This window comes from Homalodisca vitripennis, chromosome X (genome assembly GCF_021130785.1).
Source record: "Homalodisca vitripennis isolate AUS2020 chromosome X, UT_GWSS_2.1, whole genome shotgun sequence".
Classification (NCBI taxonomy): domain Eukaryota; kingdom Metazoa; phylum Arthropoda; class Insecta; order Hemiptera; family Cicadellidae; genus Homalodisca; species Homalodisca vitripennis.
The window spans coordinates 39,577,558-39,604,146 of NC_060215.1; the positions used below are offsets into that span (position 1 = coordinate 39,577,558).

The 26,589-nt window shown below is 32.2% G+C and overlaps 1 protein-coding gene across 5 annotated transcripts in view; it reads right to left on the reverse strand.

Annotated features, from left to right (window-relative positions):
• Positions 1–277: 277 nt before the first annotated feature.
• The window catches only part of LOC124368941 (peregrin), a 146,140-nt gene continuing 119,828 nt past the window's right edge, over positions 278–26,589 (reverse strand). For 3 of the 5 annotated variants that reach the window (XM_046826498.1, XM_046826497.1, XM_046826499.1), the window contains 4 exons: positions 12,674–12,825; positions 11,568–11,785; positions 9,706–9,845; positions 278–6,536 (listed from right to left, as the gene is read on the reverse strand). In XM_046826498.1, the coding sequence (XP_046682454.1) occupies positions 6,332–6,536; positions 9,706–9,845; positions 11,568–11,785; positions 12,674–12,825 (715 nt within the window). In that variant the 3' untranslated portion in view covers positions 278–6,331. Of the gene's footprint in view, positions 6,537–9,705; positions 9,846–11,567; positions 11,786–12,673; positions 12,826–21,793; positions 22,447–26,589 lie in introns of those variants that run through there. The other 2 variants (XM_046826500.1, XM_046826501.1) reach the window with 2 other exon arrangements.

Below are 26,589 nucleotides of genomic sequence, written 5' to 3' on the forward strand. Positions count from 1 at the left end.
ATGTTTCACTTTTAACATATAATGATGGCAAACATACAAAATTCTGTTATCTTTTCGAAACATTATTAATACGCAACTGTCTGGAAAAAAAAATTGTATTGTTTATTTTAATGAATACTAGTCGTGTTAAATATACATTATTATATTTATTACCAACTGATAATACAACACGTTAATTTGGAATGTTTCTGGTGTAACTCATAAAATTAATGTCATCAAATTATAAATGTCATAACAAATATGGATGAGGAAATGCTAACAAACACAGGAAATAATGTTTCATGAGAACAAATTATCATGATTTATTTATAAAACAGTTACAATCACATAGTACACATCTTGTATACAGAAAATTACTATATACACAAATCTCATTAGATATTTAAAATTACAAAGTTTATTACTTGCTAATAATATGTAATTCATAATAGCTCCACAGAACCATTACATACAACAAAATCTTTAGAAAGATATAACATAACAAAAATACAAAAAAAGTTTTTGTATTTTAAAATAAAACATTGGACTTATACACTTATTTATTACTTACTTTTTACTTATTCAGGAACTGCCCAAATAATCTTTTAATAGTTATTTTGATAGTACACAAGATATTTCATATGCCTTAATACCATAAATATGACAAAATTCACTTATCAGGACCAAGAAAACAAAGAACTAAATAGAGAAATAAGGTCAATGCTATGGTTTGACCTTTTCCATCTTATATGTTTATTAGGTGAGTCTGATAAGGTCACAACGATTAGAGTTAGAACCAAGAAACAAAGAGCAATGCCCCTAAATTATATTCTGGAAACAAATTCAAAATAGTTTCAAGTATTTATATAAGGGTATCCCAAACTGGATTGTTCTACGTTAAAATCGATAGACGTATCTAAGAAGGAAGTCTTTTAAAATTATATGCCATATAACCAAATTTAGAAAACTAAAAAAATGAATATAGAAAAACTTTAAAATAAACCATAATTGAAAAATGTGAATGGAAAGGTGCCTCACAACGTTCTGGTACTATTTTTTTATTGTATCCTACATTGTAGTTATGTGTTAGGTTAGTTATCCACCTGAGAAAGGGATCAATTGTAGATCTCAAAACGTAGTGTATATTTGTAAATGTTGTATGATATCTTAGATATAGGTGATATCTCAGAATTATATTCAATTTTTAAGTTCATTTACATAAAATCCGATAAATTTAACATCTATCTTGGTGCCATAAAAACATCAGTTTTGTTTTATTTCCGTTCTTTCCCATAAAATTGGGCAAGATATTTCCGAACATATGTTTATATGAACTTTTTTCATTACTTTGATGAGAGGAAACCACCTGAGATGTTTGTCGGGTTACTCGTAGGACACCCTGTACATGAGTGATAGTTCAAATAAGCCTAAAATATATCCAATATGTGTATTCATCAATATCCTAATATACATGTTCTAATTTCAACAAAAGTGTGATTTTGGGTTTTTCCCATAACTCGCTTAGTTTTAATGCTGGAATTTTTATAAAAAAATTTAAATAAAGGTTTTTTTAAAGGAATTAAAAAAATGTTCTATGAGTTTTCCCTGAAAAATGCATTGGTTTTTGGTTATTGTACATAGAAAATTTCCATTTTGGCGTTTGAAAATACCAATAAACTTTCAACAAGCAAAAATTCCGTTTGTATTGGATCTGCATGTATCATAAATACACGAATTTTATAAGCTATAATTTTGCTCTTTACAGATTTTTTTATTAAATGCATAAAACATTCCAATTACATAACTACTAGTTATTCCAATGCATAGTCATATGATTATTTTATGAAATGTTAATAATTCAGCAACTTCCTGACAGATTTTGACAAATTTTGTATTTGTTTTGTGATTACATTGGATGTCTTGGATATATTATCAAAAACTTTAAGTTTATTTGAATAATACTGAAAGTTAAAAACTTGTCATTTTGAAACTGTACCTGACACAATATCGATATGTTCACAATTAGACTTATGGGATATGTGTACAACATTTCAATACTGACTGCTGTAGCTTAAACTGTTTTTAATAATGTTTTCTATAAAACATACTCAAACAGATAAAAAAACTTCTGGAAATTTTTCCATTTGTTGTTTTTCTTATTTTAATGCCTTAAACCAATAGTTAGTGTCCATTTAGATACATCACCTGTTATAAGTTTAACTAGCTAGTAAAATTACTGGATATTGGTTACTCTTTATGAAACACTCTATATGCCAGATATCCTTAAAGTTCCACAGTTATCTCAGTGAACACAAAATAACATCATTTGAGGAATTTGTATATTATCCCTTTCTCGTTGCTATTACATATTTTTCACTTACTCCTACAAACCTCTATTTTTCGGGATGAAATCAAAATTTTTTAGCAGTAACCTCATCGTTTGACTATGGTCCCTCACTTAGTAGATAGAAATTCTATAAAAACAGATAGTTATATTACTATATACACTACTCTATAGTGTCTTGTACATTTTTATTACACAGGATAGAAAAAGTCTCCGCTCACCCTAATAACATTTGAACAGCTGAATGTGGTAATGCCCATTGGGGGATTACCGTAACAAAATGTAAAGTATTTTGTGTGTTTTTAAATTATGCCCCTCAACTCTAAATGTGAGGCTAGGAGGAAAATCAAACATTTTAAATGAGAAGACTTATTGAGTAGCACATAAAATTAAATGTGTTAATGAAACAAAACTAATGACATCAAATGAAAATCTGAATACCCTAAATATTATGGTGCCATTATAGTTTCATAGAAAGGGAGACTTTTTTTTACCCTGTACAAAATATATTGAGTATTTAACAAGAGCCAGCCCTTCATGCATACATTCTATGACTCTCATACTGAACTTAATCTTTGTAACATAGCAATCAAATCCAACATTACACCAGTAATACTGGTAGAGTACACTTTTTAGAAATCAACATAATAATTCTAAATGTAAAGATACCTATTACAAAGAATAACTATTACATAGTTCATTAGTTTTAACATTTTATTTGAAACAGACTGTAGCATCAAAATTATTAATTATAATCAAAATATTATCTGTTAAACTAAGGTAATCTGTTAATTTATTTATGTATATACATTTTTCATACAGAAAGTAAAAAATGTGTTAGCATCAGTGATTTGCATACTGCCAATTAGCAGTTGACCGTGAATAGACTAATTGGCAAAAAACAATAATTATGAACTTTTGTCAAATAGTTCAAACTGTAGTTATACACTAATATACTTTCTGCTTTTAATGTCATCTTCTGGTGTCAGTGTAAATGTTAAAAACGAGCATCATCCATCTGGAATCATCATAGTTTAAAATTGAAGAACACAGCACAAACACAACGAATAAATAAATAACACGAGAAATACAACATTTGATAAGCCTATCACACACGAACATTAACTATGTTATAACATCATGGCCGGCAGAAGACAGGACAACTGAACTAGGTGTTCCCAGTTCATCGATATTATTAGCTGATCGGTCGTTTGGCGAAATGCTGTTGCAATGGAGTAATATTTTGAACAAATAATGGGAGCTGAACTGAAGATTCTTATTTAACATGAGTTCCCTAATGAATTCCTTTTAGAACGTTTATAAATTTCATATTTATCAACCGTGTTAAATTTGGTGCCTTTGTGACATTGATGTAAAACTTTCATATTTTCATTGATTCCGTTTATTGTGTGATTCTCATACAATAAAATGTTAAGTGAACGATGAAGTCTGCTTTTGAAATTTAGGTTTCAGAAAATGTTCTTTAAATCTTTGGCTAAACAACCTACCTGTCAGTCCAATGTAAATCTATGGCAATAGGAACAAATCACTTTATAAACGCTGGTCTGAATGTTTTTGTCCAAGTTCTGAGATTTACATCTCAAAATGTTCCTAATGTTTTGTTGTCTAAAAGACTAGGTCTAAGCCATGGGATTTAAGGTCTTTCTTGGTGCAATGGTATTGAGTATTGGAATCGATCCATCCCTAGTAAATACTCCAGGGACATTATAAAAACTCACACACAATCCTCACATGTTTTCCTAGAAGCCTGGTTACAGTCCCAAGAAAGTATTATGGTTCCGAATATATCCCACTGCCGGCCAATATATGAAGAATGAATCAGATAGTTATCTGCTACAGAAATCATCGAAAAGCAGTTAATTCGCGATCTGTAAGGTAAGTAGACACCAGCACAGAACAGAACCGTTCATAGTTACCTCCAGAACACAAAACTTGTATAACTTTTTGCCAGTGCAAACGCAGCTATTTCAGTCATGGTTTGTATGTGAACGTGATATCAAAACATAACACCACTTTCTGTGTTTTCGTATGTAATGTGATGTCCAATCGGAACATGGTGTGAGGAGCAATCGTTCATGACCAACTGAGGCCTCGGCAGCGACACGAACGGTAAGTGGTGGGCGGTGAGTGTGAGAGTGGCGACTTAAAAGTTTAATGCTGCACATACGGAGAACACTCGACCTTGGCAGTGACAGATGTGAGCAGCATGGCGCTAATACATAGTGCCACTGATCTGCTGCCCATTTCAGACATTAAATTTTTCTCCTGCCGCTCAGCCAACAGCACATTCTGTCATTGCTGTGCATCATGTCAGACTTAAACGTCCCCTTCTCGGGTGAACACTGTACATTTTAACTCTGCACAATCAAAAATAGGAGTTGGACAACTACTGATTTACCGCTTACAGCTACTGCTCATACAGTGGTCGACACTCGAGATGTTCGGTTGGCCGACTTAATCGTCCAATGACTACTTACATGTTCAGAGGCTTGCTGCAACACAAGGATAGAACTAACAAAGATAAACTCCAATACATTAGTGGAGGCAACCAGCGTCAGATGAGACTCGCGAACATATGTCGATCTTCGTTCACAGTTTCACGGACCACGTTACTTAAAATACAATGTTTTGAGATTAATCAGGGCCTGATTCAAGTAGGACTCAATTTCTTGAATCAAAAGATCTTCGAAGAGAAAAATTTGTTTTTAAGATATAAGATTTTCCCGGATTTCAGGGTTATTCCTGGTTTCCTGGTCGAGTGGCCAACCTGTTATATTTGTGGAACATATAAAAAATATTTACATTTTTGTAAAAAAGCCTTTGATTATAATTTTAAAATAGCTGTTTCAAATCTTTATTTTCAATGAGATTCTAACTCTGGTGTAAAAAATGAATACGATACACAACAGATGTAAGATGATTGTTTATAATATAATATAACAATAATGATGATCTAAAGTACATATTTATATTAGCTTTCAACCTATGTATTTTTTTAATCAGAGCCTTGGCTGATTGCAGTGATACTTGTGAAAATGTAACAGAACAACAATAACAAATTAATACATGTTTAACAACTTCACTGCTGATTTATATTTTGCCAGAAATACATACTGTAATTAGACAATACTAGTAATGAGCGCACTAGTGTGGTCACAGCACTCAATATGTTAACTCATGTGCTCTGCAGATCCCTAGCTGAGAGCTGCTCGTTTACACAAAATCACACGGTTAGCTCAAAAAGTATATTCACGGAGACATGCCAATCCAAAGACCTTCTTACCGCTACAGATAGCACAGCACATCCACGGGTTTCTTTTCTAATGTTTTTATTTATTTACATTTTTTTATCATTGATAATTTTACTAATGAATACCAGCTGCACCAAAAAATTAAATTAAATTACTTGCCTGAATCTTATTTATGCCAATAACTTGATATTGACACTAAAATAATAAGTTATCATGTCAATAATTTATTTTTTAATAAAATTTGATTAACAACATAAAAGCACAAACAAATAAAACACTTTTTCAAAAAGCAATAAATATGTTAAAAAACTAATAATTATAAACTATGATTATATTTATGCGTGATGTCGACATCATGTGATAATAATATCAAATATACAGTACTTTAATCATAACATACTTAATCATAAATTAAAAATAAAAGATAAATTATTAAAAAAATATAATATTACATTATATAAAAACTTAAGTCTAGAGAAATGTAAAATTAAATGGCCAGAAATTATGCAAATATGAGTAAATAAAAAATTATGCAAAATGATAAACCTTTTTTAGTCATTAGTGACATCTAGTACTAATAACTGTCATACAAAATATACATTTATATTATTAATTGTTAAATAAATAAACATGTAACTACACCACACAACTTTTAAAACCCGGATTGTTCTGATTGAAATATGTTACATTTCTCAGCTTACAATCAACCATGAAACCATCAGTGACACAGCAGTTACTATTGATCTTCAGTAACAGCTGTTTCATTTAGTTTTCTTTCTTCCTCTTCTTTCTTGTCTACTTGTGTTCTGTGTGTCAATGCCTCTTGGTAAGCTTTGCGGACAGCCTTCCTATCAGCGGGCTTGCGAGACTCAATGAGTTTGATCTGATCCAGCTCAGGTGTGATACCCAAGGGTTCAAGTTTGTTACGTGGAAGCCACTGCCTGAAAAAGGAGATACCTTAATTAACCATTCACTTCCTACTAATCAATTGAGAATTCCTCTATTTCAAAATTCATCACAAATATTTACAGAGTCCTGTTATAAAATAAAGATTAATTTTACTGATATTATTAAACAGTAACCTCTGTTACCTCACCGAGTTTGAACAGGTTCTTCTTGACCTTGTTACTTTTATATCATTGTGATGGAATTCTTGAATATTGGCCTACTTGATACTAACACAAATGACCAATGATGCTTAACTAATATACTTCATTCCTGTAAAATGAATATACTGCTGTTACAATCACCATACAGGCATTGCTGACACTTGGTTAGTCAATGTAGCTGTAACTGACCCAACTCATATTGTGCACCATGAACAAGTCCTGGCTCAGGAAAACATGACCACTTAAAGCCCAGCTCGAAATTATTCGCTTCAGAAATTTCAAAATAATTAATCAAGAGGCTCTCTTAGCTGATGCGTATGTCACCTCATTAAATTGCATTAAAGGCATGCTTACCATGTTCAATGCACTTCTCATATATCTCTTTGACTATCATGCACCTTTGGTGACTGAGTGACTAAAACCCTGCTCCTTGGATAACTGATCAAACTCGTCAGTTGCAAAAAATAGTTTTCCTTTCATAAGGCCAAGCAAACAGAATGTATTCAGAACTGGAATACCTACAAGAGATTCCGAAATCAGACAAAGCATATCAGAAATACCAAGGACAAATTTTAATACAGGTCTTTTTCAAAGCAACAACTTTCTAAAACTCTTTGGGCAAAACTGAAAGAACTTGGCATTGGCAACTTCAGTCTGGACATTCCTATTCCCATTGATCTGAATGACTATTTCATCAACATTCCTGTTGATGCTTCAGGGACTTATGGTTGCTCTGAGCTTGAGGAAATTTCTTGTGTTGGTCGTGGCAGTCAGTTCTAATTCACTCCCGTGTCTGAGGCTGATGTCCTCGGAGCTATCATGAGGACAACCATTAATGCGGTTGGAGCCAATAATTTTTCAATACGATTCCAACTCCAGGAATTCTAAGTAAAATTGAATTGATTACTCCACCGAAACTTACATGAAAAATAAAGAACTTGGAATATTGGGCTAAAGTAATTACCTTAATTACCTCCACCTTAGTCGATGACCAGTACAACTGGATAGACAGCGTCAAAGTAAAATGAATTTTAGAATATTTACAATATTTACATTTTTACATGGCGCCAGGGCTTATGATAGTGCATCGAAAGAACTCCCCGACTGAATAAAAGGGCCTACACAATAGCCAGCTTTTAAGTTGGGTTTCAAAGTGAGGAGGGTTGAGTTCTTTGAGATTATCTGGAAGGGCATTATACATGCGAAGCGCTAAGCTAGGATAGCAGTTCTTCTTCTTACTAAGCCTACAAAAAGGTACATCCAGATGGTGCTTCTTCCTGGTGTTGTAGGTATGGAGTTCGTTTCTTTCAGCAAAGTCTGAGATGTTAAGTTTTTAAATTGGTCAGGCAGGAAAGGATGTACTGACCATAGACTGTGAGAATTTTAAGACTCACAAAGATAGGCCTACAGCTATCCAGAAACCCTGGAGGCGAGATGACACGAAGAGCTTTCTTTTGGAGGAGAAGAATATCCTTACATCCAGCAGCAAAAGTAAAGAATCTTAGACTAATTATGACAAAACACTTGGGTTGGACTGATCAGGTTGTTACAACGTGTAATAGGGCTTTTGCTGGTATTCAAAGTCTCAATCGTTTCACTCTATTTTTGCCTTTGAAAGTAAAAATTATGCTGATAAAGACCCATATTATACCGCGTTTTAACTACTGCGATGTTGTGTAAAGTGATGTAAGTATTGGGCTTACGGACAGACTACAAATAACATAAAACTATAAGTGGAAAAAACTTATGTTTAACCACAAACGCTTGTTTAGGATGCTACCAAATGTGGCAAAATACAAAAAATGGATATTTTTAAAGTGCAATAAAACTGGATAAATTATTTTATGATTCCAAAACTGGATATTTTTTCTCAGCTGAATACAGTTTTAAATGTTATAAGATTACTCTCATGTTTATTCTGATGCTAATAAAGCAATTATGTTTTGAAGACAGTGTGACTTCTGATTTATTTCTTGCAGTTTAAATCTATATTAACCCTCTCCCAAGGACATTACTGTTGTCCTAATTCATTAAATATTTTTATACCCAGAGATGCTGTATAGAAGTAATATATGAAACATTTTGTTGATCTCTTCATTGACGGTGATTTAGTAGTTTTTCATCACGATTCTTTCCAACTTCTGTAGCTATTTTATAGAATTATTGGAACTATTTCAAACTTTCTGCAAATACTGTTTTAATGCCATATTGTTATGTTGTTTTTACAGTTTTTTGTACAAAACCCTGATATTTTAGCTATTATTTTAACAGAAATTTCTAGTACGAACTTTGTTTAGATTTAGTTTACCTCATAAGCTTAATAATTTATATAAGACCACCTAATAATACAGAATCCAATAACATTTACACAGTGTACAATTTGTAACAGTTTCGTCTGATGAATGCAGACTGTGAAGGGGCAGAAGAATCCGCGGAGCACATATGGCTGAACTGATCTGCTATTTGTAAAAACCACAATAAATTCCTTGGAGTTTATCTCTTGAGCTCTAAGGGCATCAGAGAACAGGAGCCCACAAACCTAATCGGTTTTGGCAAAAACCTCAGATTTTAGAGTTAAATACAAGTTAAGGAGGTACAAAGATCCTTTTAGAAGTAAGTGCAGTCTTTTGTCTCATTCCCTAATTTACAAAAAAAGATACAGTTTTGTTTGAATATAGTTTTCAAAATAATAAATATGGGAAAGTGTTTTCCCATGGCAGAGCAACCCAATCAATTTAGTCTGATAGCGCCAGAAGCACATCAAGGTAATGCAACAAGGAAAGGGTTAAAAACCGAGACCACCAAAATTATACAGTAAAAATGTTGAACTTGTAGATGCACGATTTTGTATTACCTGGTCACATAACTTTCACAAAATCTTCTACGGATTTTTTGTATGTTTGGCTTATTTTATATTGAACATATATATTTTTTTAATTCATGCAAAAACCCACTATACTACAATCTGATATAAAACTTTGAAATGATGATGTATACGTACCATGTACGTTTTGTATCAAAGAACAGAACAAGATAGACAGGTTCGGTGTAGTTGTTGGCAAGAGCGAGGACATCGGCTGGTGGAGAAGGTATTGGTACTCCATTGTGGACATATCCTCTTGGCATCTTAGGATTAATTATCTGCAAACAAATTTTTAAATTTAAAATATAGCATTAAGACTAGGGAGAGATCAATACCACAAACATTCGATCCCATTTAAGCATGCAAAGCTCCAAAAAATAACTGACTGGCAACTATGCATTTTATAAAGTGGACCATTATTATAATTAAACACCGAACTAAATAGAAACACAATAATGGAATACCATTGGTATGATCCATCACATTTTACCACAGTTAAACATACAATGTTTTCCACAGTAAAATGTATTTATTAGTAAATATATTTTATTAGCAGGATTATATATAACTATAAACCATCAATAAACATCTGATTTTTGAGAAAATGGTTCTTGAATCTTTCTATTCAGAATGAACCATATGATAATCATAAATTATTTTTACTTTATTTATACTTGGGAGTTTACCATCCATTCTTGACCAACAGAAAATATCTAGAAAAGCAAATTATTACATCCATAAATTCCACCATAAGCTTAGTAAATCAATGTCATCTTTTAAAGTAACAAGTATAACTTGTTGTAATAAACTTACTTACTCAGCCCACCTGGTGAATGAAACTATATTTACAAAGGTTGTGCAAAATTGGCTTTTGGAAAACCCTTTTTATAATGTTAACGAGTATTTAAATACAAATTTCATGAAGAAACTTTGAATTTTAGTGTGTCTTAATGTTTGTTCTTAAAATTAATTTAATCTGTGATTTTAATTTATATATTTTATTCTGATTATTTATTTTATTTTATTTTTATTTTATATTTATATTAGTTGTGACACTGTCTATTGCATTGTATGATTAATGACAATAAAGGAATTTGAATAAATAAATAAATGGGAAGTTTCTTTGAGCAGCCCCATTGTTTAAATTATACTTTCACCTATGCAAAACAACTTCTGAGATGCCTGGATTTGTTAAAGAAGCTTACGAGAGAATGCCCTATCATGTCCTCAGATTTTATGGTGACTCAGTGAGCTCAAAAACGGATAGAACAATGTTGAAGACTTGGAGTGATCTAAACACCCTTCAACAGGTAGTTTAGGCAAAATGTGGGCAAAATAAAGAAAATCTTCTGAACTTTGACTGTAACTTGAATGTTTAAATCATCAATGTTCAATCAAAGAATCTGTACCTTTAGGACGAACCATAAACACAGTTTTTTTATAACAAATAAAGACTTCATGAAGGTGTGTCTGCACAAAACTATCAAACGGAAACATTTGGAGATTACCAATAGTTGGACCATGACCGCGCTTCAGCCTACACACTGCATTCATTATGAACACCTACCTGACCTGGATAGATGCTGCAATTTTCCCGCATTGAGCCATATAAGTCTTTTAAAACCAAATCTGTAATATCGTCTTCTAATGTATCTTGCTGTGAACCATAGTTTAGTAAGTTGTTAATTGTCATTTGATAATATTCTTTTTAGAGAATTACAATGTTAATAATTTATGGAACATTCTTGGCATTACAAGCTGATATTATGCTCAATTTGAGAACTCTAGTTGTTTCTAACTTCCACGAAGCAACTTGGAAATTGTGTTGGTAGTGGTGAAACGACATCAGAGGAGACTATTTTGAAGACTTTAATGATACATACTGATCAGATCAAAAAATTAATTTACCAGATCCAGTCTTTATGCATAAACCCTGAACATGTAAGCAACAGCAAGATCAATGAGGTTCTGTTTGGTCAATTATTTGTGTAAATACTTACGAGAGCAGGATACCAAGGGTAGCCTCTACACTTTGCCCATACAAGTTGTAATTGCTCTAGAGCCTCAGTGGGTGAGTATGAGGTGACACTGTCCTCACTGTCACTGTAGTCACTGCTGCTGTCACTGCCACTCCCACTCGACCCGTCACTCGACGAGCACCCAGAGCAGCTTGACTCATCATCTGACCGTGATTCGTCATCACTCTCCACTCGAATATCTGTGGATTACAGAGGTAATGAGTGACAAATTAGTGCTCGATTAATCTTTGAATGGGACGGTTAGAGTAATTTACTTAAAAGTAGCAAAAGATTATTTATATAGGACTTAATTAAATAAATTATAACTTTGGATTTGAAATATAATTTTACCTATATCCTCACAAACATTTTTTATTTCCCAGTGATAAATCATTGTAAATTTAATTACAAAGGCAAATATCATTAAATTGTTATTACATCATAAATACTAGTGACAAAATTTAATAAACTAATTACTACTTGGAAAAAAATCCTAATTACCAAGAATTCTAATGGTTATTCTGCGCTGATAAGAAGGTTAAAATAAAATACTAATACTAATAAAATATGACATTACTAAAAACATCTAGAAAACACATTCAGAGGACTATGCTACCTGGTGTCTACAAATGAAACCACACCAAAGAAAGTACAGCTTTATATGTAAAAAGGCTGTTCAAGTACGTGAAGTTTCTAGATACAACGGAGATAAACTTTAAAAAGAAACTACTATGTATAGTAGCCATGGTGTATCAGCATCAATATTTAGTGACATTTTAATGAAATATGTTACCATTTATTGTAACAATCACCATATCTATCGTTATTTAGGTCAATTTGGAAGTCATTGTTTACCATTTGTACTGTAGTCGAAGCTTACAGCATTCTTCCTAGTATTGCAGTTATTCCTATAGATTACAGCATAATAATGTTATTGGTCCAGTCAACTGTCAGACTATAAATGTAATATTTTGAGAAATTGTACGATTTGGCCTTTGCACCCTATTAATGTGTAAATGTTGGTATTGTACTAGAAAAATTCTCCACATACTCAGGTATCTAGTCTTGAGTAAACAAATGAAACAGACCTCCACCACTCCTGTAGACACTGAAGCTGTCCTTGCACACAGGGGGATTGCTGGCAGGGGTAGCCGCCTCTGTAGATGAGTCAAGAAGTCCAGAACTCTCTAGGTTTTTCTTTGGTTGTCTTCCTCTCCTTCTTACTACTGGAGTATTGTTTCTGAAAAACAAACAGGAAATTTCAAGGTAAAATTCAGTTTAAGGATTATTCAAAGGTAAATATTAAACAAAGTTATAAAGATTCAAAATAAATAAAAATGTCAATACTTAACGTGTCATTAAAAGAGATTGTGTACACAAGTACAGGCCCTACAGCATTTTGCTCTGCTGCTAAAAGCCTCAAGCAATTTGCCATTTTCCTACTCTGCTGCCACTATACGAGTAGATGCAACAGAGATTCCTGTAAGCAAAATGTCATAGTATAACTAACAGGTATTTTGATAACATAAAACATAGCATTGATTTTAAAAGTGACATTTTACCATAAAAATGTGTTAAATAAAAATCACTGTAATCAAATAAAAATTGAATCTTACAGTTCAGGTAATGTTAAAGTTAAAAACTGAAGTATAGTGAAAAATACTTTACTGAAAACACTTTCTGTACATGATTTTAATAAAATGTAAGTAATATATAAAAGCAATAACAATAGTTTTTGGTTCAAATAAAAAATATAATTTTTCCAAAATATAATCATGAAAAATAAACTCTAGCATTCTAATTCAGTTATGGCTCATCTAGTCTATTTTAATTTTTAATGCGCTAAATTACTATTATAGAGTGACTATAGAATATTAGTATGTAATAGGTAGTCTGCTTAGCGTACCGAGGGTTATAGGGCCTGGTAGCTTAGTGACTAGCTTACGTCTTTGAGTTCTTGATGAAGATCTTCGAGGCAAATTTAACCATGTTCTTGGACTAGGAGCATCTCTACCTACTTAAGTTGGACCATGCATAGAAACTTCTTGGTGTATCTATGAAGGACTAACTCATAAATATCATAAATTTGATGGACATGGACATTTACTGTCATTATATTTGGAATAATGATGAGTCAAGTGTAAAAAGCTTAAATTTTAAAAAGAAAACTGTTTTTCTACATATTTTTGGTTATAAAAATCCACATAAACACAAAATATGAATACAAAAATAAAAACCCATATTCTTTCACTTGAATACATGGGTAAATACTACACAAGTTGTAAAAACAATTTCCCAGGTAATATAGATGTATATTTTAATGTGGTAGGCATTTGAAGTGAGATGTTTTAGTCTCTGGGACCCAGCTCTCTCAGAACAGAGCTTCTTTAGAAAAAACAGACTATAGTAATTGGTTGTTTGCGATCGTTGCACCTACACACTGTGGTCGGTGAGCTTGCGCTCACTAATGTGGACTACTTCATTTGATCAGGTACACAATTAAATTGTACCAGGATCGATCGCCGCGATTAGGCTTGTGCTCCTCACTCATGTGTGAACCGGGCCTTACGACATACTGTAGTCGCAGCGATGACACATGCTGAGACTCATTTAATCCTAATTTGTAGAGATTTTCACGATTTGTAAATTAAATTCACGGCTTTTTAAAGGTTTTTCCACAGTGAAAGAAATTCACGATTTTCACGGTCGGGTGGGGACTCTGATATAACAATTACCACTGGGTAAAATATTTTCAGAAACTTTATTGATAAAATGAGTAAAAATTCTAAAAAAGGCTAAAATAGTCCCTTTTTTAATAAATTAGGTTTAAGACTAGTTAAACTATTTTATTTATCCAAAATTATCACAATATATGATAATTTTGAGATGTAATTAGTCATCAAACATTAATTAAGGAGCTGGTTTCAGTAATTCAGCTTTTGCTAAATTCTGGTGGAATTCTATGAAATTACTTGAAATAGAAAGAGTAGAACATTTCACAAGACATCTTTTGTGATATTGTGTATTTTCAGTAAAGTAACCAAGATTGAAAGCTTGAACATTATCAACACAATATGTCGGGCTACTTTACCCAACATGTTGTTTGACATATAAAATAATGTGTTATGTTATTTGATAATAGAAAAAGTAATATTGTCTGCGTTTTACACTAAATTTATTACAGGTTTTGATGTGACAACGTCTTAAATTAGGTTGCGGCTCGGAGTCACTCATGAAAAAGTGTAACGCCCGGTAACGTTACGATGCCCGTCCAGTGGGTCCGCCGCACGGGATAAAGCAGATAACTGTGGGTCCACCGCACGGGATAAAGCAGATAACTATGTTTATTCGTGAAAATGTGGAGTGCTTAGATTCGTCATTTACAACAACTACAACAATAAAGGTAAATAATTGTACACTGATATTTCATTATCGTAAACTATGATTGATTGATTAATTGTTAGATTGACACAAAAGTTGAGAAACTGAGTTTATAGGTTATGTCATACTATTGACAAATGTTGATAGTGTTAAGTAAATTATTAGTTTAAATCACTCTGCAATCAATCGTAATTCAGTCGATTGAGAAGAAACAGCGCGTATTGCTAGTCAAACATTTAAAATAACAAATTATAACCTCTAACCTGTCATAACAGTGCGACCAAACAAACGAACTAAACCGACCAATCACCACGCGCGAAGTTAGAATTTAACTGTGTTTAGCAAGAATTTCAAATTCCAATTTTAGTAAATGTTTTATTCAACTTTACCATTTACAATAAAAAATTTTAATTAATTTCAAATTATGTACAATGTTTTAGTAAACAAAATATATTTCTATAGTTAAAATTTGTGCAATTCTTATTTTCATTCAATTCCTTGTTCCTATTGTGCAATTTAATAATATTCATATCAATAAATATTCTACCGAGAAAAAGACGTTGTCACGTAAAATCTTCGCCTGTAAAACCGACTTTACAGGCAACCATAACTTTTTATTTAACTAATTGTGCACGAAAACAAAATACAAACATTACCTGAGAATGTCTATGAGACATTCCTCACACAAAAATGGTTTTTTCATTGCAGTTTGTAGTTACTTATGTCATATTACTTGACACACTACTTTCTTCTCTTTGAACACTGTCTTGCAGCACATCTTGCATAAATTCCTTACTCTGCATATTCTTCCTACTAACAGAGTTGTTATCAAGTAGTGGTGACCATTAGTTCTTACTCTTGGACTAAATGGTCTTCTTATACACCCATCAGTGAACAAGCCAATCCTCTTTGAACTTGCTAATGTAAACCAGATGTTTCTTTTTCTGAGCCATGGGTGTAATTTTGGAGTTCAGAAAACTATTTCTGGCCTAAGCTATTAGAGGCCAACTAACCAACCACTTAAGTTCCAAGAAGTTTTCCCTCTATTTTTTGAGACTATTGCAGTTTTTCATACAGTATATGTAAATAAATAGGTTGCTGTAGCATAACATCTAATCTGAAAGATCAATCCCAACTGTTGCTTTATTATAGTCAATGCCATCTAAGGCCACCAACATTGTTTAGTTAAGCATGACACACTCAAGACTATGAAATGTGGAGTAATGTGTAACTTCTATTTTATTTTTCCACTTAGTGATGACTATTTTACTATTTATTTATTTATTTTAACGGTCAGTGCCATTTATTCATTTGACCATTTTCTTCTTAAATGAATACATTCCTAAATTACAACATGCAAGTGCAACATGCCATTAGCCTAATCCAATATAACTCTACATCATCCTACATGCATCCCTGTCTGCAGCACAGCAAGAAAGAAAATCAATTTTATTTTATTATATTTTGAACAAACTATGGCAAGGAACATAATTGAGTTGCTCAATAATTAACTAAACTTAGCATGCAATAATGACTTACCATCTACATCTACAACATAGCCCCAAAGTGGAGCATGCAAAAAAATAGCTACTGTAAATTTCCGAATCAACAAAACGATCAACAACGAAATCAACAACAAAATATAAATAAATATACAGAATACAGTAGATAAATATGTATAAGGTTACATTAATTTGTGCAAACACAGTTCCTAGCAATAACATCAATACAATGGTAGAAACAAACAGCCGAATAAACACCAATACATCCACCAGATGACAACAAAGTAACAACAGTATATCCAAGTATGTGTAAAGTCACATACAATTCTTCACCAAATGGTAAACTTTAAGTGCAATTCCAGAATCGAACTTCACAATCAGCAGATATTTCATCCTCCAGTCTCCTCCTGAAGGAATCTGTCGACTGCCCAAAGAAGTTCATATGCGTCAACATAGTGTTGCCAGCTCTGAGGATTCTGGGAATAGTCCTATTAAAACCATAAGCTGTAGAATACTGACGTCTAGCAAAGCATTCCTGTGATCTAGTTGATCTCATGGCTTTAACATCAACCAGTTCCAGAAGTTCTGGGCAGTCAATGAGGCCATTAATCAGCTTGAACAAAAACATAAAGCCCAGCCTAAATCGTCTAGTCTCCAGGGTAGGTAGCTGGAGGTCTAGCCGCAACTGTTCCTTGTGTACTTCAGGAAATTCATAACCAAGTCGGACCTTAAATGTGTCTTATCAGCTTTGTCTGAACTCCCTCTAGAAGTGAGTGGTGTCCAATTTGATAAGAATTCCAGATCACCGATCCATACTCCAGGTGAGGACACACCAGGGAAACAAACAAGAACTTCAGGGTTAAGACAGAAAAGCAGTCTTTTGAAGTTCTAATCACAAATCCTAAGACCAAATTAGCCTTCTTAGACACATGCAGCAGATGTTCTTTAAAACCATGAGACCATGACTACTCCCAAATCAATCACCCTCTTAACCTCTTCAGGACACAACCACTGATACAACGTATATGTTCCACAGGTGATAAGTCATTGAAAGACACTTCTGAGCATTCAAATCCATCTCATTTTTGAAGCACCAATTCGTTATCATGTCAAGGCTAGCCTGAAGGATATTAATATCAACGATTGAGGTGATTTCACTAAAGATTTTGATGTCGTCCGAACAATAAACACCTGGCTGGTAGGTTCGCCACAACGTCATTAACAAATAGGTTAAAAAGTACAGGCCCCAGTAGTGAACCCTTAGGTACCCCAGACAGAGCTGAAATCCTGCATGACTGTGCCACCGAACTTTACAATAAGCCATCTATAATTCAGATAACTATTTAGCCATTGCAGCAGTTGACCATTAATTCCAAAAACACTCAACTTCTGAACCAGGTGTGCATGGCTAACCCTGTTGAATGCCTTCGAGAAATCTATTCAAAAAAACTATTAAAGAATACATGCTTCAAACTGAAATTTATACTTTTGACAATTTTCGTCCGAATTCACCAGAAAATAATTAAAATGTGAAATATCATACCACCTAGTATTAGCTATATGTTACTTGTGTTGTAGTTAGTATTTTTTTAAATTGTTATTTAGTATTTAGTGTTATTATTTCTTGACGAGCCTTATAACATTGTAATGTTCTATTGGGCTAATAAATCATTTCAATCATTTCAATCATTTCATTTCTATGTAAATGCAGTCAACTTGGTGTTCTCTGGAGAAAGCAGACATTATAAAATTCTGGAAGATTGCAAGATTGGTTGTAATTGATCTTCCCTTGCGAAACCCATGCTGCTCTGGAGCAATGTTGCTCTTAAGATTAAAATTAATATAGTCAAGAACTATGCCTTCAAAGACTTTAGTAATTGAAGATTGGATGACGACCGGCCTGTAATTACATACATTTGATGGGTTACCAGACTTGAATAATGGTGTTATATCCAAGTTTCAGATTTTATGGAACGATTCCATTTTCCATCAACAAGTTGAAGTATACAGTCAAATGGGGAGCCATTATGCCTGAACAAAAATTCAAGATTTCAGGGGGTATCCTGTCTGGACCTGGACCCTTATTGTGATCTACACTAACATACCTCCTCTCTACATCTGTACAAGTAACAAAACATGACAAAAGAGATACGCTGGTTCTGAAGTAATAGTTAGAAGGTCAAGAGCGAGGCAACCTGTACACAGAGGAGAAAAATTGGGCTAAGAGGTCACACATCTGCTCAGCGTCATGGGCCACATTATCATTCAAATGTAATTTTGAGGGGAGATGAGACTGCTTCTTGGTATTATTTATGTGACTCCAAAAAGCCTTTATGTTGGTAGGTATGCCTGTATCGAGTTGCTAAATATATAAACATCATAATATTCCCTCGCAAGATTCTTACATTTTCCTCTGAGATCTTGAAATGTCCAATAGTCTTCTTCCCTTAGTGAAATTTTTGTGAGCCACCTTCTTCCCAATTACTAGTTCTCTCAGTTCTTTATTAAACCACCTTGGAAAATCGCCCTTACCCACAAACTTCTTCGGACAATTCTGCTTTATTACTTCTCCGAAGTTGGCACAAAAAGTATTGAATTTGTCCTTGACATCTCCTTGACGGATGCCGTTGGACGGTTGAGTCTGTAACCATGCAGCAACGTTCAGAAGATTACACTTCCTAACATTAAGTGTGTACGAGCTGTCTCAAGCGAAGGGTGGAAACCACTAGTGCAATCTAAAGAGGGGGGGTTGATGTTTGTCTGGGGGAAGGATAGGTTCAACGGCAGGTGTGACATTGAGATTTCTTTGAGATGTTAATACTAAATCAAGGAATACTCCTCTCTCATTAGGAATGAAGTTGCGCTGTTTGAGATGGTATGTTGACGCTAGGTTAATCATGCTTTGAGCAGCACCATCCAGTCCACTGAGGTTGGTCAAATTTAACCAGTCAGCATTTGGCAGGTTAAAGTCTCCTACTAGTGTCACAGCAGAATACTCATTAAGGTGCAACAGTGCTTCAACTGCATTGCAATAATCTGCATACATTGTAATTATTTTTATACTTTGTTCGCTCATTCAATTCTTTTATTATCTCTTCAGGGTTATCCTTGGTATGGGCTAGGGATTCCACTTTGTACTCAAGGTCAGTAACTCTGTCCTCTGTTGCCGCTAGTCGAGTGTTGTTGAACTTTTCACTCAGAGCCTTTATGTTAGTCTTAATATCCGCCAGGTCAGTAGGAACATTCTTGATTTATCCATGATTGCTGCCATTTATCCATTTGAGACATTTTCAAATATAAATCGCCCATCTGACTTACCATCTTATTCAGCGGTTGATCGAGCTCGACCACACAGTCAACTCGATTGCAGAACCATTTCTTGTTAATGTCATTTGCAAATTTGCTGTATTCCGACTTGGACATATTTATACAGTGAATATGAAACCATCTCTCATATTTGCTGTCACATTGAATTCCATCTGAATTCCATGAAACCATTGTTTCCGAGTACACCATTTAATCTTACATATTTGTTGTTTCAAAAGTTTTTTTAGCAAACTTTTTCTGATCTTTCTCAAAGTATCAGAGGAATGTTTGATTTTACAATATCAGACTTGGCTACTTCAACAGAGATGTAATTCTTGTCCACATATAGGTTATGGCCTTTATTAAAACTATCACAAACATCTTATCACTTTGGTGGGGACAGCTTTTCTGGTATTTTCTACAGTACCCTTCCCTAGGTATGTATATGTATATATATATATATATATATATATATATATATATATATATTTCTTTTTTTGAGTGCATATGTTTAAAGAGATTTATTGCACAACTTGAATGGATAACATTATTGTGGCCATTTCCCATCAATATGTTTAACAAAAATATATTATAACACTGTTTCAAGGATTAAAATTAATCTCTCTTCTTCATGTATTAAAAATTTAAAGACAAAGTTAAATATACACTGAAATTAAAATTAAGGTGTGGTGATTTACTAACAACTGTCAACATAAGAAGTTCTACACTGTTGTAACAGTGTACATATCATTGAAATGAAATGAAAAATGTCTTTGTTGAACACTGACAAAAACTTATACAATTGGAAAGGTTAGGACTATTAATTCCTCTCTTACACCTAACCATAAATTTATAAGCGATATTTTTAGTGTAAAACAGAGCCACAGTATAGTATACATTACTGTTTTAGATTCAAAAATAATAATATTTATATAAAATAATAAAATGAAAAGGTCTTCATGAAATTAAAAATAAATAAATGAAATAAAAATTGGAAGGAAATTAACAACATTCATCCATAACCATTCAACCATTCATACAAAGCCATCGTCCAATACCCTATACCACGAAATCATCAACCCAACAAGGCCTGAAACAGATGGTCCTTTAGCACCCTCGACTCTAAAAAGACATTTTATATTTCATTTCATCACCAATAACAAACTTTAAATAAAGAACAGCTTGAATATTTTAATGTCATACTTATGTGCTTCCAAGGAATACGCTGTTGGAAACATAGCCTATCACGAAATAGTACCACTGCCTCGTCTATGACTCCTACTTTCAAGATACAAAACAAATCATTTGTTCCAACAGCTAGGGTTTTAATTTGCCAAATTTACATATCTCTGTTGGTTCAGTCCAGATTGCTGTAGTCATTGAAATCTGGAATAATAAAAGTAACTGGAATCTATTTCTACTCATTAATTTTTGAATAACAAAGGAACTATACAAAGTGCTTTTTGACCAGTAATCACTTACATGTGGAAACCAATATATAAGGTGTGTAAAATGCCTGGAAACACCTTAATATTTTTTAAACTATAGCCGATAAAATCTACAAACTGTGTACAACGTTATCTCAACTACTGTTTTATGTATAGCCATCACACACTTATAGTGGGGGAGAGCCTGTGGGACAGTCTTCGAAATATAAAATTTAAGCCTGGGTCAATATGCATACCATTTCATAGGTCTTTATTATTAGGACATAATATAAAAACCACACCGCATAAACTTTATTCATTACAAAATGGCGGCTGCTGAAATAAGATCAGTATTGAGCCTTTAAACAGCCACAAATTTATACAAAATAAATGTTTTTGAAATCACTCTATCAGAAAATAGAGAACTTTGATTATTGAAAGTATTGAATTTTTTAGAAGTATTGAAACTTGGAATATTGAATTTAGTTATTAAAAGGAATAATTATGTTGTTATAATATATTCAGTGAAGAATCTAATGATGTTTTATCAATTGTGTGGATCAAACTATTTTACCAGAATTTCAAACCTTAAAATCCTTGCTAACACAGAAAAATGTATGTACAAATTGTAAATTTAGATTTGTTTCTAAAAATGAAACAGAAATTAATCAAATAATTTAATCTTTTGAAAATAAGTTCTCAGTTGGGGTTGATGTTCCTTTGACTATTAAAAAACAAGATAAAGAACTCATAAACAAACCCTTTACACATGTAGTAAATTCAGCTTTAATATCAGGATTTTTCCAGATTTGTTAAAAATTAATTGCATATACCCATATTAAAAAAACATTTCTTTTATTTTCCAAAATGTATGAAAATAATACATAAACAACTGTTCAATTACTTCAGTAACAAAGATCATCATATCAATAGCAGGTGACAAAAGACAACATGTTGCAGGTATAGTTATGGGTCTAATAAGAGCACTTGATAATGTTTGTTAACTATTATGTACTTTTGGATAAATTGTCTTCACTGATAAAGAGAACAAAGAAAGTTTATAAATTCTTATTTAAAGAATTAAAAGCAGAATTTTGAAGTTCATTATACACAACAGAGTGAAACCATTAAATATGTGTTCCTCAAGGATCAATCCGGGACCAGTTCTTATCATCTGTTATTCGAAAGGTCTTCTGCAGATCATTGATGGACAAAGAAAGTCTCTCTAAGCGGACGACACAAACCCTGTAACAACTTGACATAATCAGACTGAAGCTGTGCAAAACTAGTGCCATAACTTTTTTTCAAATCACTCTTTTTTGACAGAATGAACTTACAGTACTTCTAAACAATTCTAAAACATTATTTGTGCAAATTTTCTAATCAAACAAAACTATATCGTAGACCTAATGTAGTTTTAGAGAATAGAAGACTAAATCAGGTAGAACAAGTTTTTAAGTTAAGTATTACAACACAATTGCAAATGGGGGTTTCACATAAATAATGATATTTAAAAATTTCATCTGAACTATTTGCCCTTCATAGAATGTCTTTCACATAATGTTTATAACGTGGAAGTAACAATGAGTACAAATTTTACATCAACAATCTGTATATGGTGCTACTACCAAAGATAATCAGAATAAAAATCTGTTAATAATTTTGAAATTACAAAAAAGATAAGCATAGTATTTATGTAACAAAAAATGATAAAGGGTTTTCTAAATAATACACCGTAATTACTGTATATGGGTTGTTTGTGTGTGTGTATATATACATGGTGTCCCACGAGTAACCCGATAAACTTCTCAGGTGGTTTCCTTAAATTAAAAAAATTTAAAAAGTTCACATAAGGATATGCCTGGAAACGCTTGGTTAGCGAGCTACGGCTAGCGAAAGATGTTTTTATAGCATAAAGATAGTTGTTGAATTTATTGGATTTTATGTCAAATGAACTGAAAAATTGAATTAAATATGTCCCAGACCTGTAGGACCAACCATTTTTGAAATATTAGACAAAGTATGCAAAATTCTGTCCTGAAAAACATACTTTGTTTAGATTTGAAGTACATTCACTTCATTAAATGGGTAATAAACATTCAAAATTTATAACCAAACTTACAGATAATGTAATTCTAGAGAGAATGATGTAAAATAAGCCAATAATAAACAAACACAATTTAAAAAAATATATTTAATTATCCTTTCCAACTACTGATATATTACCGATAGTCGGTAATAGTAACGAATACGGCAAACTTCTGATATATCGGAAATATCGTAATAAATGTTTTTTCAAAAGACTAAATAGATAACCAAAGTTACGCAATATAATGGTTCTGTAAATATTATTTCACTTTTCGATTGTTTATTCTATGTTTGTATACATGCAATGTCGCCCGTCTGTATCCTCAATGGTCAGACTATGCACCAGTTACTGCTTCTCGGGTGTAAACAAACAAGACAGTGGTACTTTGGTATTATATGGAGGCCACTATTTTTGGACGAGTTTTCCTTATCAGGGACCAAAATGAATTACAATATTAAGAAGAACAGACATTTACAAGTCATTACGATGAACGGTTGTCGTATTTCTGCCTCTCGAAAGGAAGTGATGTCAGCGAGAATGGAGTTGAGTGAATCACCACCAATTGCCACCAATAAAAAACTTTCCTCTTCAGTTAATAATCATTCATGATGACATTATAAATTAATCAAGCACACGACAATCAGTGAAAACAAAAAACTACAGTTGCTAAGATGTGTTTACATTGTAAATAGCGTTATTTATAATGTTTTACTTATTTCTGTGTTTCATTTGACTTATGTGAAGAACAATGAGTCAAAGAACTGAACTAGAGTAGTCCTATCTGGAAAACATTTGGTTTAGTTCTTATGAGTCCAATTTTATCCATCCATTATTGGAAAACACGTTATTTATGATTTTTTATTAAATGTATATAAATATATATTCCTAACTGAGAATTTTCTTGGATCATACTTTTTGTAGTTTTACACATGTTCACTGTTAGAATACATATGGTTTTATGCCTCAAAATGTTTTTTCACTGGCCAAGAGTGGTTTGATATTATTTTTCTCTAAAATTTTAAATTTTCAATACTTGTTCTAACTATTAACCATTTTCCCGAAATTCTGTAAATCTCATAAAAATAGACCGGAATTTTTGGTTCACTTCTTGTAATATAGACTGGTCTTCAAAGGGTTAAATCAACACATACAAAAACTCTTTGACTCTTTGTAAAGGATATGGATAAAAGTGGTTTTCTTTCAATGTTCTCCAGACTGTACTACAAGATATGTTTAATCTATTTGAAAGTCGATGAGTGCTAAGTTGAGGACTGCGTTGTATCATGTCAATGACATTATCTTGTTCTCGTCAGGCTGCATTACAGAATGTTCTCTCGAAAAATTACCAGTTGGAACAGATCCATTTGTTCATAAAATATTGAAAATCGATGCAAATGTTACATGAATATATGTTTTTCTATTCAGAAATCGTCTTTCATATTCACGATTAGCTGCACGACTATTTCCATTGACAAAACCATAGATGAAAACAATATCTGTGTACTCTTCATTTGAAAATGTAAATGGAATCTTGTCATTAAAAAACATGAATAAAGTTTGTTGGGTTACTCATAGGGCATCCTGAATATAAATATATATATATATATATATATATATATATATAAACTATTTAATATATAAAAAGAAAGTTAATTTTTCAATAAAAAATACAACACTCATTTCTATAATTATGTAAACTTCTTCAGCTAAATAAAAATATACATTCCTTAAAAAAATGAAAGATAATTAACTTGATTTTGATTCTAAATGTTATGCAATTCTGTTTGTAGTGTTCAGCAGAAAGTAAAATGTCCTGATTCGTCTAGGTTTTGAACCTGTGTCATTGACTGAATTTGAGTTTTCACTTTTTTACTATACTTTAAACCAAAATAAAATGTTAAATTTCAAGTTTTTAATTTTCCAATTGTTTTTGTTTTTTATGTTTGTCAATGAGTTTAACAAACACCATCTATACATTATAGTCAATAAGAAGTGTTATAGTCTGATACACCAACAATATAAGTATTTTTTATCTGAAGATTTCAAATACAAATAGCATATATTTATTACATTACATGTATCTATTGCACCTAAACAAACTAAATATATAATGTTTATTACAATATTACTCTGCAGAGCATTTAAGGTAAACCTTGCAATACCTTTTTTGTGACTGTTCCCTCCGATCTTAAAACTGATCCTGTTTAATGTACTATTTTGAAAACTCCGTAATAGTGTTACAGATGTTTTCTTTGAATTCATTAATATTTTTTCTAATTTCACTCCATATTTTTGTAAAAGTTATTTTTCTGCAGTTTTTTTATAATTTTATTGTATTTACTCACTAAAAGATTTATTTTAAATTTGCTATGAGAGTGTATCTGTGTTGGAATAAACTGTTCCCTTTATATATATTCTCATAACAGAAGAATAATCTAGGACAATATGTAATAATCGTTTATTACTAATTATAGAAATAAAAAATAACTCATAGGACTTACAGATGGATTTTTATATTATTTCACTAGAGATAATTAATCGAATTAATTAATATCTTAATAAATCATAGTGGAAAATTTCAATAGTTTTTAAAAGCACAAAAGGTTATAATCAGAATAATCTTACAGTCAGTTTTAGGATCGTAGGATCCGCTGGTGCACTTTGTTGGAAAATCTACAAATGTTTACTTTATCCAACTTTAGATATACATATCAAACTTTCATATTTGTACATATAACTATTGATCTATTATCTGCTAAAAAATATAAATTCGCTATATTAACAGACTCAATATGCAAGCATAACCATTCATTTGAAAGAATCTCACTGTATATGGTGAATCATATTTATACAAAAATTCTCTCTAATTTCATATCATTAACTCTGAATAAGTTTAAGAATATTATCAGCAAGATTCTTCAAATAAAGTGTACTCTAATTTTTAACCCTTTTAGTGCCGGAGTGTAAGAAAAAAAGCTAGTCCAAAAAAATCAAAACGGTTTTAGATAGGCGCTTAATTTTGTTCTTCACAAATAACTTGTTTAATTAAAAACACATAAAACATACATATACTGCTAATTTATTATATTAAAAAAAACATCCAAATGTTACTTACCAAAAAATATTTGAATATTGTTCCAAATTCATATGCAAAATAGAACTTGAATAAACACATTTCTACAAAGCAATTGCTATTACTATGTACAACAACTAATATTGTATACATAAACAAAAATTTATTTTATTATCCTCAAAACTGTAAAAATAACACTACTTTTTGTTAAAGACCAAGTTTTCCC